Genomic DNA, 12,094 nt, shown 5'->3' with positions numbered 1-12,094 from the left:
CTCCTGCTCAGATAGTCAACGGTAGGCAGTTTGCAGTTTGCAGGTTCAGTGGTTATTTAGATGGAATATCCCCAAGAATTTCCATTTTCAGGGTTCTTTTATATAAAGTCAAAGATGCTGCCTCCTGTCTCTCTACTGACTTCATTATCTCCTCTGCAAGTAGCTGCTGATGAGATCTGATTGACTGTGACTTGCGGTGGTATCTGTTTTATCATTCAAAGCCCTGCAGGATCAATTTGGGCTTGGTAGGGGGGAAGATCCATTTTTATCTTCAGGCTTTGCTTGATCGAATCAGGACTTGAACTATTTTGCCAGTTTTGTTTCAGGTATACAAGTGCATTCTTCTTTTCTTTCACTCTGTTTCTCGACATGATTCAATTGTGAGTTTCCTGTTCTCTATTCTGTCTATTCAATCAAACAATGTTTCCTTTTGGACTCTATTAATAGAGACTTGCAAATTTTGCCCTTAAAATTTATGGATGTGAAAGCCATGATAATATTTTGACCTGAAAAAGTACCTTACGAAATAACAATTTTAGATTTAAGCTTAAACATCATGCTATTGGCATTGTAGAGAATGAGTTGAGGTGGGGAAATTAAGCTGAAGATTGCGTCTTAAGGCAGGGAAATTAAGGTAGGAAACTGTAGCAGATAACTCATGTGATGGTAGGGGCTGGAATTCAGGTTGTGGCATTTAGTATGGAGAGGAAGGAATGAATGTGAAAGATATGTCAGAGGCAGAATGAACAGGACTGGGTTATAAATTGGCTGTGGGGAGTGAATGACAGGGAAGTTGCAAGCATTCTTGACTGTGATTTGGACTCTGACAGTGAGGAAGCCATTTACTGAAGGGAGTGGTTAGAGTTGAGTAGTTCCATTTTGGAAATACTGGATTTAAGGTTCTTGTCAGGTATTCCATGTGCAGAAACCCAGGAGGCAATATGAGCTTCGGAGACAGAACTCAGCTAGAGATATGGATTTTGTGTGTGTACTAATTAAAGAAAGTGCTAACTCAAAATACAATGGCTTGGATAAGCTGGGAGTTTATCTCTCTTTCATAGACCAATGAACTAGTCTATGCTGCCAGGCAGCTCTGCTGCACAAGTTCATCCAGGGGCCAGAATGATGAGACAACTTTGCCTTTTAAATATCTTGTCTTCCAAAGTTGGTCCTGTTTTTCTCCAGTTCCAGTCATGGAGAGAAAGAGAATGAGAAAGAAAACTCCCAATGCATGAAGGCCTACACTTAACACCACTGTTCAGATTTTATTGGCAGGAACTCACATGGCTTTGCTTAGCTGCAAGGGAGGCTGGGAAATGTGGTCAGGCTAGGAAGCTATATTCTTTTTTTTTGAGATGCAGTCTCGCTCTGTCGCCCAGGCTGCAGTGCAGGAGCGCCATCTCAGTTCACTGCAAGCTCCGCCTCTTGGGTTCACGCCATTCTCCTGTCTCAGCCTCCTGAGTAGCTGGGACTACAGGCGCCTGCCACCACACCTGGCTAATTTTTTTTGTATTTTTAGTAGAGACGGGGTTTCACCATGTAATGGTCTCTGTCTCCTGACCTCGTGATCCGCCTGCCTCGGCCTCCCAAAGTGCTGGGATTACAGGCGTGAGCTACCGTGCCCAGCTAGAAGCTATGTTCTTATATAAACACTAATTACTGTGGATCAAGTGGAGGACAGACTGGGTGGGTGAGTGGGTGGATGGACTAAGTTTACACGGGTGTCATCAGTGTACATGAGGCAATGAAGGTATGGAGGGAAATAAGACCACACAAGGAAATGATGCAATGTATGCAGCCAGGGACAGAACTCTGTGACCTGCCAACACTTAAGGGCAGAGATACTAAAATTTTGAGATGGTGACTACATGGTTAAGAGCAAGCTGAGTGTAGAGATTTTTTTCTTCTACATCCCAATTCCCTTATCTCTACTAAGATATGAATAGTACCCACATCACTGTAATATACAAAGATAAATTGAGATACGACATGAGAAACTGTTAGTATACCACTTACCACAGTGGTAGCCGATGACAACAATAACAACAATTTATTAAGGTATTTATTGAAGTAAGTAGAAAATTTATTGATCTATGATTAGATTTTTAACTAACTAAATTGTCCTTAGTTTTGCTTGAAATGACAGTGAAGTGTGCATTTTCTGGTTATGTGCGTTTGTGCTGCTGAAGGTAGATTTTCAGGTCAAAGTTTTTGGGACTTGGTCCAGTTTTTCACTTTGCTTGTTTTAACACCCTCTAACTTCTTATAGATGCAAATTTAAGGTACCCAAATGGGCCCCCAAGAGAGAAAATATTTGCAGGAGGGGTTTGTGAATAAACTCTGCTCCTTCAGGCTGCTGGAACTGGCCTCACTAGTGAGCAAGAAGCCTTCCAGGTTTTCTGACTCTAGCCTCTTTGTAAATACATTTTTTTGGTAAAAATGAAAAATGATCAGTAAATGCAGTCTTTTACATTTCGTTATTCTACCTATGTAATAGGGATATTGCAAGGGTTAAATGAGATATGAGGACCTTTCGTATATCAAGAAATAATAAGATGACTTTTTTCTACTGCATTTTCTATGCACAGATTTAGTTATCTTTCTGTTCTCCTAAGAGAGAGCTAAAGAACAGAAAGTCTTGTAGTGAATTTTATTGCTTGCTGCTTTTTTTAAAGGAAGCATTATTTCCCTGCAGAGCTTAAGATTATCAGTGGAGAACTTTTGGTCTAACCTGTTTAAATCTTGTGAGCTCATTAACTGCTGTCATTTACTTCAATTCTAGAAGAAAGAGGGTTGAAGACTGTATATTTTCATCTGATAATCAATATAGCTATTTCAAATGAGAGTCATGTTTATTTACAAAAATATTAATATTGGTATGTATTGGCACCTAGATTTTATTTACACTTTATCTTCATAAGCACATTAAAAGGCTGCCCGACTTTTTGATGTGGCCTGTGAATATTGAGTACTGAAAAGCCATGGGTGTTCTTCCAATTTTAGAAACTCATTTTGGAGATAGATCAGAGAATAATTTCAAGTGTATAATTTCCTCAAGTGAAATGAGGCATCCTGACATGGCTTCAAATAGATTCCAGGAAATGTAGGGGATTTGTGATTTTTCTCTGATAAAGGTAGTGTTATTATTATTTACAGCTAATAGTTGACCAGAATTTTAATATTGTAGCAAGTAAAGTAGGTTAGCCAACATGTCTTATTCATACCTTTGCATTATCTGAAGTTATTAACATGGGGCTAACCTAGCTTTATTTAGGAAGAAAACATTTTCAAGTAAAATTAATTCAGTGTTTTATTTTGAGAAAAGTGAATAAGTACACTTCAGTTCTTTCCTATCCTGAATAAAATACTCTTTATGAAATGAAATGCAGTTTTGAATTTTATCATTTGTCTCCTCTTTTTACTCTACAGAAATGTTTGTTTATGCAGCTACATATCTATAAATAGTATAATAAATACATATAAACACATCTATGTTTTTTATCTAGACTTAATGTCTTACTTTTCAAGACAAGTTTACACTGAAAAATGTAAACCTTATGCATAATTATTTGACTGGCTCAAAATGTGCTCAGGGTTATGTTCAGGTTGAATTACTTCAATAAGAGTGATTCAGAACAGACAGAAAACCCTGGAGCTATTTCAATGAAGAATTTACAGAGTGACTGAGGAGTTCAATCATCTTATACAGACAAATCTGGAAAAATACTGACTGTCCTCTCAAGAAGAGAGCTATTCTTTGGAAAGTTGGTTCTTAACTTTAAGTACTTGTGAAAATGATTCACTGATATTCAGCATGACACCTGTGTTAGGCAATTCTTCCATTGCTAGAAATAAATACTTGAGACTGGGTAATTTATAAGAAAATAAGTTTAATTGGCTTATGGTTCTGCAGGCTGTACAGGAAAGGCAAATGATAATGGCATCTGCCCCTGGGAAGGCCTCAAGGAGCTTTGACACATAGCAAAAAGCAAAGCGGCAGCAGGCACATCACATGGCCAAAGCAGGAACCGGAGAGAGAGATGGGGGGTGGTGTGACACACTTTTAAAGAAACAGATCTTGGGAGAACTCCGTTATCACCAAGAGGATGGCCTTTCATGAGGAAACTACCCCCATGATCTAAACACCTCCCACCAGGCCTTACTTCCAACACTGTGGATTACATTTCAACATGAGACTTGGGTGGGGACAAATGTACTAATTATATCAACGCCTGTCTGCTGCAAGTTTCTACATGCCTAATGAGTCAGCAAAGAAATATTTAATTGCATGTACTATAGAGAAATTTGTGCTTTTACTTACATAATTATACTCTGTATCTTTTAAAATTGAATTTATTAAAGGATATAGGGCAGCATACAACAAAAATACAGTAAATTAATAATAAAATATAAACAGAATTGGAAAGTCAAGGTTAAAGGAAAGAGTAAGCAGAGGTGCTTAACATGAAGACAGACAGTTACTGTGGTTGAGTGTCCTGTTTGCCTCTCAGCTTTCTGACAGCTCAGGTGAAAAGGAGGTACAATCATCACCATAATTCTAATGTTAGGAGAGCAAACATTCTAACCTCAAAGGGAGCAAAATTCTAAATATTTTATCAAGTGGGATTTTATATCTACTACTTTATCGAGAAAAAATATCTTCAATATCATTTTTCACAAATTTTATAGAGCAGTTTCTTATGGTGTTTTCCAATACATGTCATTAAATACAGCTTGGTGGAAAATAATATGCAAGGGCATAAGTTAATATATTGCAAGTTGGCACATTTTGGTGACCTGGTTTGATGGATGGACATACAGTACTGAGATGTCAACTGATTTTATTTCTTTTAGACAACTTGTAGTTGACACCTCTTTTGGAGAGACTCTTGATAGAGAAGCATAAAATATAGTTTAATGAATTCTGATGACAAATTTAAGGACTGAAGTTCTGCCTTGTTTGAGGAGTTACCTGTATGCTTTTTAAACAAAATGAGGAAATGATCACCTGATATTTTGCTATATAAATGGAGGAGTCTAACTAGGTAGGACCTTTGCTTGGAACAAAGCATACTTGCCTACCTGAGTGTGAAGATAATCTTAAGGGACCAGTGATCTGGAAGGACACCAAGTCCCAACTATGTGATGTGTCAGTACAATTGCATGTCTACATTTCTGGGCAACCGAAAAAGCTGTTTTGTCATTGGAATCCAAAGTCATTTCCAATAACCTTGATTGTCTTAATATGTCATTGCATTTTATAGTTTTTTAAAGTTACAAATCAATGTCATTTTCAAAGAAACATTGACAGAATCAACACAGTCTAGAAAAGGATCAACAGAATGATTAAGTGTACATATTTGGAAAACTTGAAAACTAGGACTATTTAGCCTGGAGAGGAGAATAATTAAAGAGAAAGGGATAATTGATTCTTCAGCTATGACTGTCTACCTTATGGAAAAGGGAAGGGTTGAGAGCAGAGTTAGAACCAGTGCATCCTTACAAAGAAGGCAGGTTCCAACAAGGGAGTGCTTGTTAAAAATTAGTGTTGTTCCGGTGTGGACAGGGCTGTCTAGTGAGGCGAGGAGTCCCTCTCATTAGAACTGCAATTTCATTCATTGTTTTTTTATTCCCCTGTGAGTCATACTTTGTTTCTTTGCATGTCTTATAACTGTTTTTCTTTAAGAGAACAGGACATTTTAAATAATATAATGTGACAGCTCTGAAAATCAGATTTTTCCACCTCTCCAGCGTTTGCTGTGTTTATTTGTTGGTTCGATGGCATTTTCTAAACTAATTCTGTAAAGGCTATATTCTTTGTCACATGTGGTCATTGAAGTTTCTACTCAGTTAGCTTAGTGGTCAGTTAATGAATGAACAGAGATTTCCTTAGATGCCTAGAACCAGTGAGTCTCCCGGCCTTTACCAAGGGTGCACAGAGCTTCAAGGTCAGCCAGAGGAGAGATCTTAGGATTTTGCAGGTCTTTCCTGGGACTATGCACAGCCCCTGAACCTAAGCACAGCGCTATTCATGTGTGTAATTTTCGAGATCTCCACGAATATGTCAGAGCTTGTCAAGCCCCCATGTGCACAACTGTTACCAACTGCCTCAGGCAGCCTCAGAGATCAATAGTTACCTCTAACTGTCGTTGGTAACCTCCTGGGGAGGGAGGGACCAGAGGCTGTTACCTAGTCGAGCTTCAAGTTCAGGTCAAATAAAGACATCCTCCTGAGTGGGGTCTTCCAGGCCAGACCAGCCATACAGTAGCAATCCTCCGGGAGAGGCGCCTTGAAGGAGCTGCAACCCCATTCTGCGCCCTCTGGTGGCGGCTAGGCTGCCAGTTCTCACCAGGATTGCAGGCTCTTGGCTTTCTAGGCTGCTGAGGGGAGCAGGGATGGGAATAGGGCAAATGATAATTCCATAGCACTTGCTGTTCCTAATGAGATTCAGCGGCTTTTCTGAATAAACGCTCCTCAGATTGCCGCAAGACTTTGGTTAATTTCCAGAATTCTAGAAAAATTGAGGTTAACAGGTTTTTTGCCAGTGTTTTCATTGATTACATGAGTAGAGATTCTTTGGAGGTCCTTCCCATGCCAGTTTTGCTATGTCACTCTACAAGTGCTTTTTTGCCATGTTTTTAAAAGATAATAAGTTGAATTCATGACTTCCAAGGGCCCCTCCCATTCTAGAGTGTTCAGTATTAATAGGTCTCATTCCCCAACCATCCTAGGTGATAGAATTTACTGTACCATTTTAAAAATAAATGTGATTGTTTAAGATAAACTGAAATAGACTTTAAACAGTGCCAAGATATGAAACATGATAAACTGTACTTAATTATCAACCTCTGCCTTGTTTTATTCACAGATTTGAAAAGGAAACATTACTTTTCTGGCACAGTTTCTTAGCTTAAAATGAATTAGTCTAAAGAGGTAGGAGATCTTAAGCCAATATAGATACAATTTAAGCCCCAGAGACTACTGAAAGGGTAAAAATCAAGTAATTGACTGACAGCATTTCACAGAGTTGAATCATCGGCATATATATTTATTGAATGGCTTACTTTTTTGAATAACTAATACATTGTTATTAACTATAGTCACCACGTTGTATTGTAAACCTCTTGAACTTATTCCTCCTAACTGAAATTTTGTATCCTTGAATGGTTTACCTCTAAATCTTTTTTTTTTTTTTTTTTTTTTTATTGAGACAAGGTCTCCCTCTGTTGCCCAGGCTGGAGTCCAGTGGGGCGATCTCAGCTCACTGCAACCTCTGCCTCCCGGGTTCAAGGAATTCTCATGTCTCAGCCTCCCGAGTAGCTGGGATTTCAGGCATGCACCACCATGCCCAGCTAATTTTTGTGTTTTTAGTAGAGACAGTGTTTCACCATGATGGCCAGACTGGTCTCAAGCTCTAAACCTCAAGTGATCTGCCCGCCTTGGCCTCCCAACGTGCTGGGATTACAGGCGTGAGCCCCCATGCCCAGCCAGTTTACCTCTAATTCTGAAATCTATTATAATTATTATTACTAAAATATTAATATATTCATGCTAATTATTCACTAGAAGTCCATTTTTGTACTAAGTACTGAGCACATAGGTAAGGAATCAGCTAAACATGATCCAAGGCTGTTTTATATCAATTTCTTTAAAGATAGATGTGAGAAAATAGTGCCACATTATTTGGTAATGATGTTAAGTGAAGTTGCCGTGCAAATTAATTTTCCAGATGTCTGAAGCTAAACCTTTTTAACTTAACACATTTTGAGGTGACTCTTCCCAAACTATGTAAAATATTTCTCTGCTTCATCAGGAAGCTAATGATCTAATGTCTCAGGAGCAAGTAATCATTTTGGACAGTTATCTCATTGTCCTGTAAAACAGTAGCAGCCACCTTGCTCTGTGCAGAAGTACTCACTGGTGACATAATGCTGTGCTTCTGGTGTTTTCATACTCTTTCATGAAGTGTTGTGCCTCGTACTTTTCCATTAATATCTGCTAATCATAGAGTTTCCATCTATTTTTAATTTGATCTTTCTACTTTCTAATCTGTGAACTGACACATCAGACAAGAGATTGTACCTACTGGGTTCTTAACATGTATGAGGCACTATTCTAAGTGTTAAAATGTGTCTGTGCATTTAATCCTCCCAACATCTCAGACAGGTAAGCACTATTATCATCTATGTTTTTAGACAAGAAAACTGAAGCACAGAGAGATTAAGTAACTTGCCCCAAATGACATAGCAGTTCATGATCTTAACCATTATACTATACCGTTGAAGTGGCATCGTTCATCTGGGGTAATACCCAAGGTTAGTTGTCTTAGGCCAAGGAAATCAAGGATGCGAACACACAAGGAGTGAGGTTAAGAGTGGAGGTTTAATAGGCACAAGAAAGAGAAGAACTCTCTCCTGCAGAGAGGGTTCCTGAGTGGGTTTTCCGGTCCACAGCAAAATGCAATGGGTTTTAAAGATGAGCTTGAGGAGGCGGAGTCTGATTTACACAGGGCACGAAAGATTGGTCAGATCAGGTGTACCATTCGCATAGTGCATGAAAATCTGGCCACCCCCCATCCTAATGTTTTATTGTGCAGATGGTCCTCTACTTGGCTGGCACCGTATTACCTGTTTCTTTACTGTATACACAAAGACAAGGGACGATGGACCCTCCATGTTGAACATACGTGGCCCCCAGGTAGCCCTTTTCTGTTGGCACAGCTGCTGGCATTCACCTGTGCAAGCTTCCAGCTTGCTTGTCTATGTCTACAGCTTGATGTTTCAGGCAGTTCTATTAATGATTTTGGAGCTGCTTTTTGTTAAAAGGGAAATTCCACCAAGGACTCTTTCACCCTCACTATCTGCCTAAATAATTTCTATCTCCTGTATCACTGTGTCATATAAAGATGCTTATTAAAACAACACATAAACCTAAGAGTGAATGAGCTCTTATAGAATACTTGAGTGGAACTCTTTGTAAAATACTTAAATTTTGGTGAGTTGTCTTTGTGATGTCTGTTAGTTTCCCACAGAATGTATGTGTATGTCTGTGTTTGTGCAAATTTCTTGTGTTTGTATCAAATAGGTTAAGGCGGCCAGAGAAGTGACTTTACCAAACCGGTGTTAAGTATTATTAAATCATAAACATTGTGTGCCAGATCTGGCCTAATGCCTTTTTGTGTGTTTGAAGTTTCACTGAAACCCAGCCACATTCATTCATTCACTTACCATCTATGGCTGCTTTCTTGTGACGGTGGCAGGGATGAGTAGTTGCCATAGAGACCATATGGCCCACAGAGCCCAAAATATTTACTATCAGTCTCTCTACAAAAAGAAAACAAGTTTGTCAACCCCTGCTTTAGATGTTGGGTTTTATGTCAGTGGGTCTCAATTTCAGGTTTTGAGAAAGACAAAAGAAGGGGTTGGCTCATCGGAATCAGCTGGACAGGCTTTTCAAAAGCTACACACCTCCCTCTCTCCTTCTTCTCATCAGCTTTCCCTGAGAACCACTGTCTTAAACTTTATGATCCAAATAGTCTGATTTCATTAACTGATACAGATTGTTTGCTTTCATTAACTATTTTTGGCCTTCTGTAACATATCTAAAGTAATGTTGACCATGTATTTCTTTTACAGGGTTGTGGGAAGAAAATGTATTCCTTTTTGAGAGGAACCAAACAACTGCAGGTGCTGAGGTTTCTGGGAATCTCCATTGGGGTGACACAAATCCTGGCCATGATTCTCACCATTACTCTGCTCTGGGCTCTGTATTATGATAGAAGGGAGCCTGGGACAGACCAAATGATGTCCTTGAAGAATGACAACTCTCAGCACCTGTCATGTCCCTCAGTAGAACTGTTGAAACCAAGCCTGTCAAGAATCTTTGAACACACATCCATGGCAAACAGCTTTAATACACACTTTGAGATGGAGGAGTTATAAAAAGAAATGTCACAGAAGAAAACCACAAACTTGTTTTATTGGACTTGTGAATTTTTGAGTACATACTATGTGTTTCAGAAATATGTAGAAATAAAAATGTTGCCATAAAATAACACCTAAGCATATACTATTCTATGCTTTAAAATAAAGATGGAAAAGTTTCATGTCATAAGTCACCACCTGGACAATAATTGATGCCCTTAAAATGCTGAAGACAGATGTCATACCCACTGTGTAGCCTGTGTATGACTTTTACTGAACACGGTTATGTTTTGAGGCAGCATGGTTTGATTAGCATTTCCACATCCATGCAAACGAGTCACATATGGTGGGACTGGAGCCATAGTAAAGGTTGATTTACTTCTACCAACTAGTATATAAAGTACTAATTAAATGCTAACATAGGAAGTTAGAAAATACTAATAACTTTTATTACTCAGCGATCTATTCTTCTGATGCTAAATAAATTATATATCAGAAAACTTTCAATATTGGTGACTACCTAAATGTGATTTTTGCTGGTTACTAAAATATTCTTACCACTTAAAAGAGCAAGCTAACACATTGTCTTAAGCTGATCAGGGATCTATTTGTATATAAGTCTGTGTTAAATCTGTATAATTCAGTCAATTTCAGTTCTGATAATGTTAAGAATAACCATTATGAGAAGGAAAATTTGTCCTGTATAGCATCATTATTTTTAGCCTTTCCTGTTAATAGAGCTTTACTGTTCTGTCCTGGGCTTATATTACACATATAACTGTTATTTAAATACTTAACCACTAATTTTGAAAATTACCAGTGTGATACATAGGAATCATTATTCAGAATGTAGTCTGGTCTTTAGGAAGTATTAACAAGAAAATTTGCACATAACTTAGTTGATTCAGAAAGGGCTTGTATGCTGTTTTTCTCCCAAATGAAGACTCTTTTTGACACTAAACACTTTTTAAAAAGCTTATCTTTGCCTTCTGCAAACAAGAAGCAATAGTCTCCAAGTCAATATAAATTCTACAGAAAATAGTGTTCTTTTTCTCCAGAAAAATGCTTGTGAGAATCATTAAAACGTGACAATTTAGAGATTCTTTGTTTTATTTCACTGATTAATATACTGTGGCAAATTACACAGATTATTAAATTTTTTTACAAGAGTATACTATATTTATTTGAAATGGGAAAAGTGCATTTTACTGTATTTTGTGTACTTTATTTCTCAGAATATGGAAAGAAAATTAAAATGTGTCAATAAATACTTTCTAGAGAGTAATGATTTGTCTCTGCCTACTTTTTAATACATTACAAGCACTTATGCCACTTGAGAAGATTATCAAGGGGAGAAAAACATGAGAAAGAATGATTGCATAAAGTATTAATATTGATTTCCAAACTCCGGAATGGACCTATAAGAATATGTATTTTCACTGAGAAGAGTCAAAAAGATGCCCATTTTTCACTTTTGCTTTTTACCTAAATGTTAAATAATATACTTGTTTGAGATAATATAAAAATATGCCCATTTGTGTTCATTTATCTTTTCAATGTTTGCATATCACAGTTTTATAACTTATTAATTTTTAAGAGACTGTGAGTCTCTTAGTTAATTTCAAATTCTCTTCAAATGAGTTAAGGAATACAATCCTTGAAATTGACTGCCATGTTTAAAATCTTCCATAGATTTTAATGAAAACTGAGTACATTACTTGTTCAATCAGAGCCAAAAGCATCCCTTTTAATAACTTCCTCAATACCCCAAATCCCTGTAATTTCACCTAAAATACCCACGTAACTGAGATAGCTATGTATGAGTTTTGTTTGAATTATTTGTATAATGGTCAAATTTAGCTGCTGCTTTTTTTGATATGTCTTACAGTCACAGCAAGAGCAAACATATAATATGTTGGGCTCAGTAAAATAAAAAGTTCTCAAATTATAAAAGTTGCTTTATACATTTTTAGACCTCAGATATTTTGATGTATTACCTGATATACTACCCTCTAGAATGGTCAACATAAATTTAGACAATCATTTTGTATATAATACACTTGCTTAATGGGAATGAATGACATTTATAGCAGTAGCCCACAAAGCCTCTTATGGTAGCAGTGCACCTGGAATAATAAAACTGCAAGGGAGTTAAAAAAGTATATTTAATG

At 37.5% G+C, this 12,094-nt stretch overlaps 1 protein-coding gene across 5 annotated transcripts in view; it reads left to right on the top strand.

The window, feature by feature from the left end:
• Positions 1-11,208, top strand: part of TSPAN12 (tetraspanin 12) — a 71,583-nt gene extending 60,375 nt beyond the window's left edge. For all 5 annotated transcript variants that reach the window (XM_055392187.2, XM_019031781.4, XM_019031783.3 and 2 more), the window contains one exon: positions 9,636-11,208. In XM_055392187.2, coding sequence (XP_055248162.1) covers positions 9,636-9,941 — 306 coding nt within the window. In that variant the 3' untranslated portion in view covers positions 9,942-11,208. The remainder of the gene's footprint in view (positions 1-9,635) is intronic.
• Positions 11,209-12,094: the final 886 nt, after the last annotated feature.

The sequence above is a fragment of the Gorilla gorilla genome, chromosome 6, assembly GCF_029281585.2.
Source record: "Gorilla gorilla gorilla isolate KB3781 chromosome 6, NHGRI_mGorGor1-v2.1_pri, whole genome shotgun sequence".
NCBI lineage: Eukaryota > Metazoa > Chordata > Mammalia > Primates > Hominidae > Gorilla > Gorilla gorilla.
Note: the sequence above shows the minus strand (reverse complement) of the source record. Positions and strands in the feature narration are given on the sequence as shown.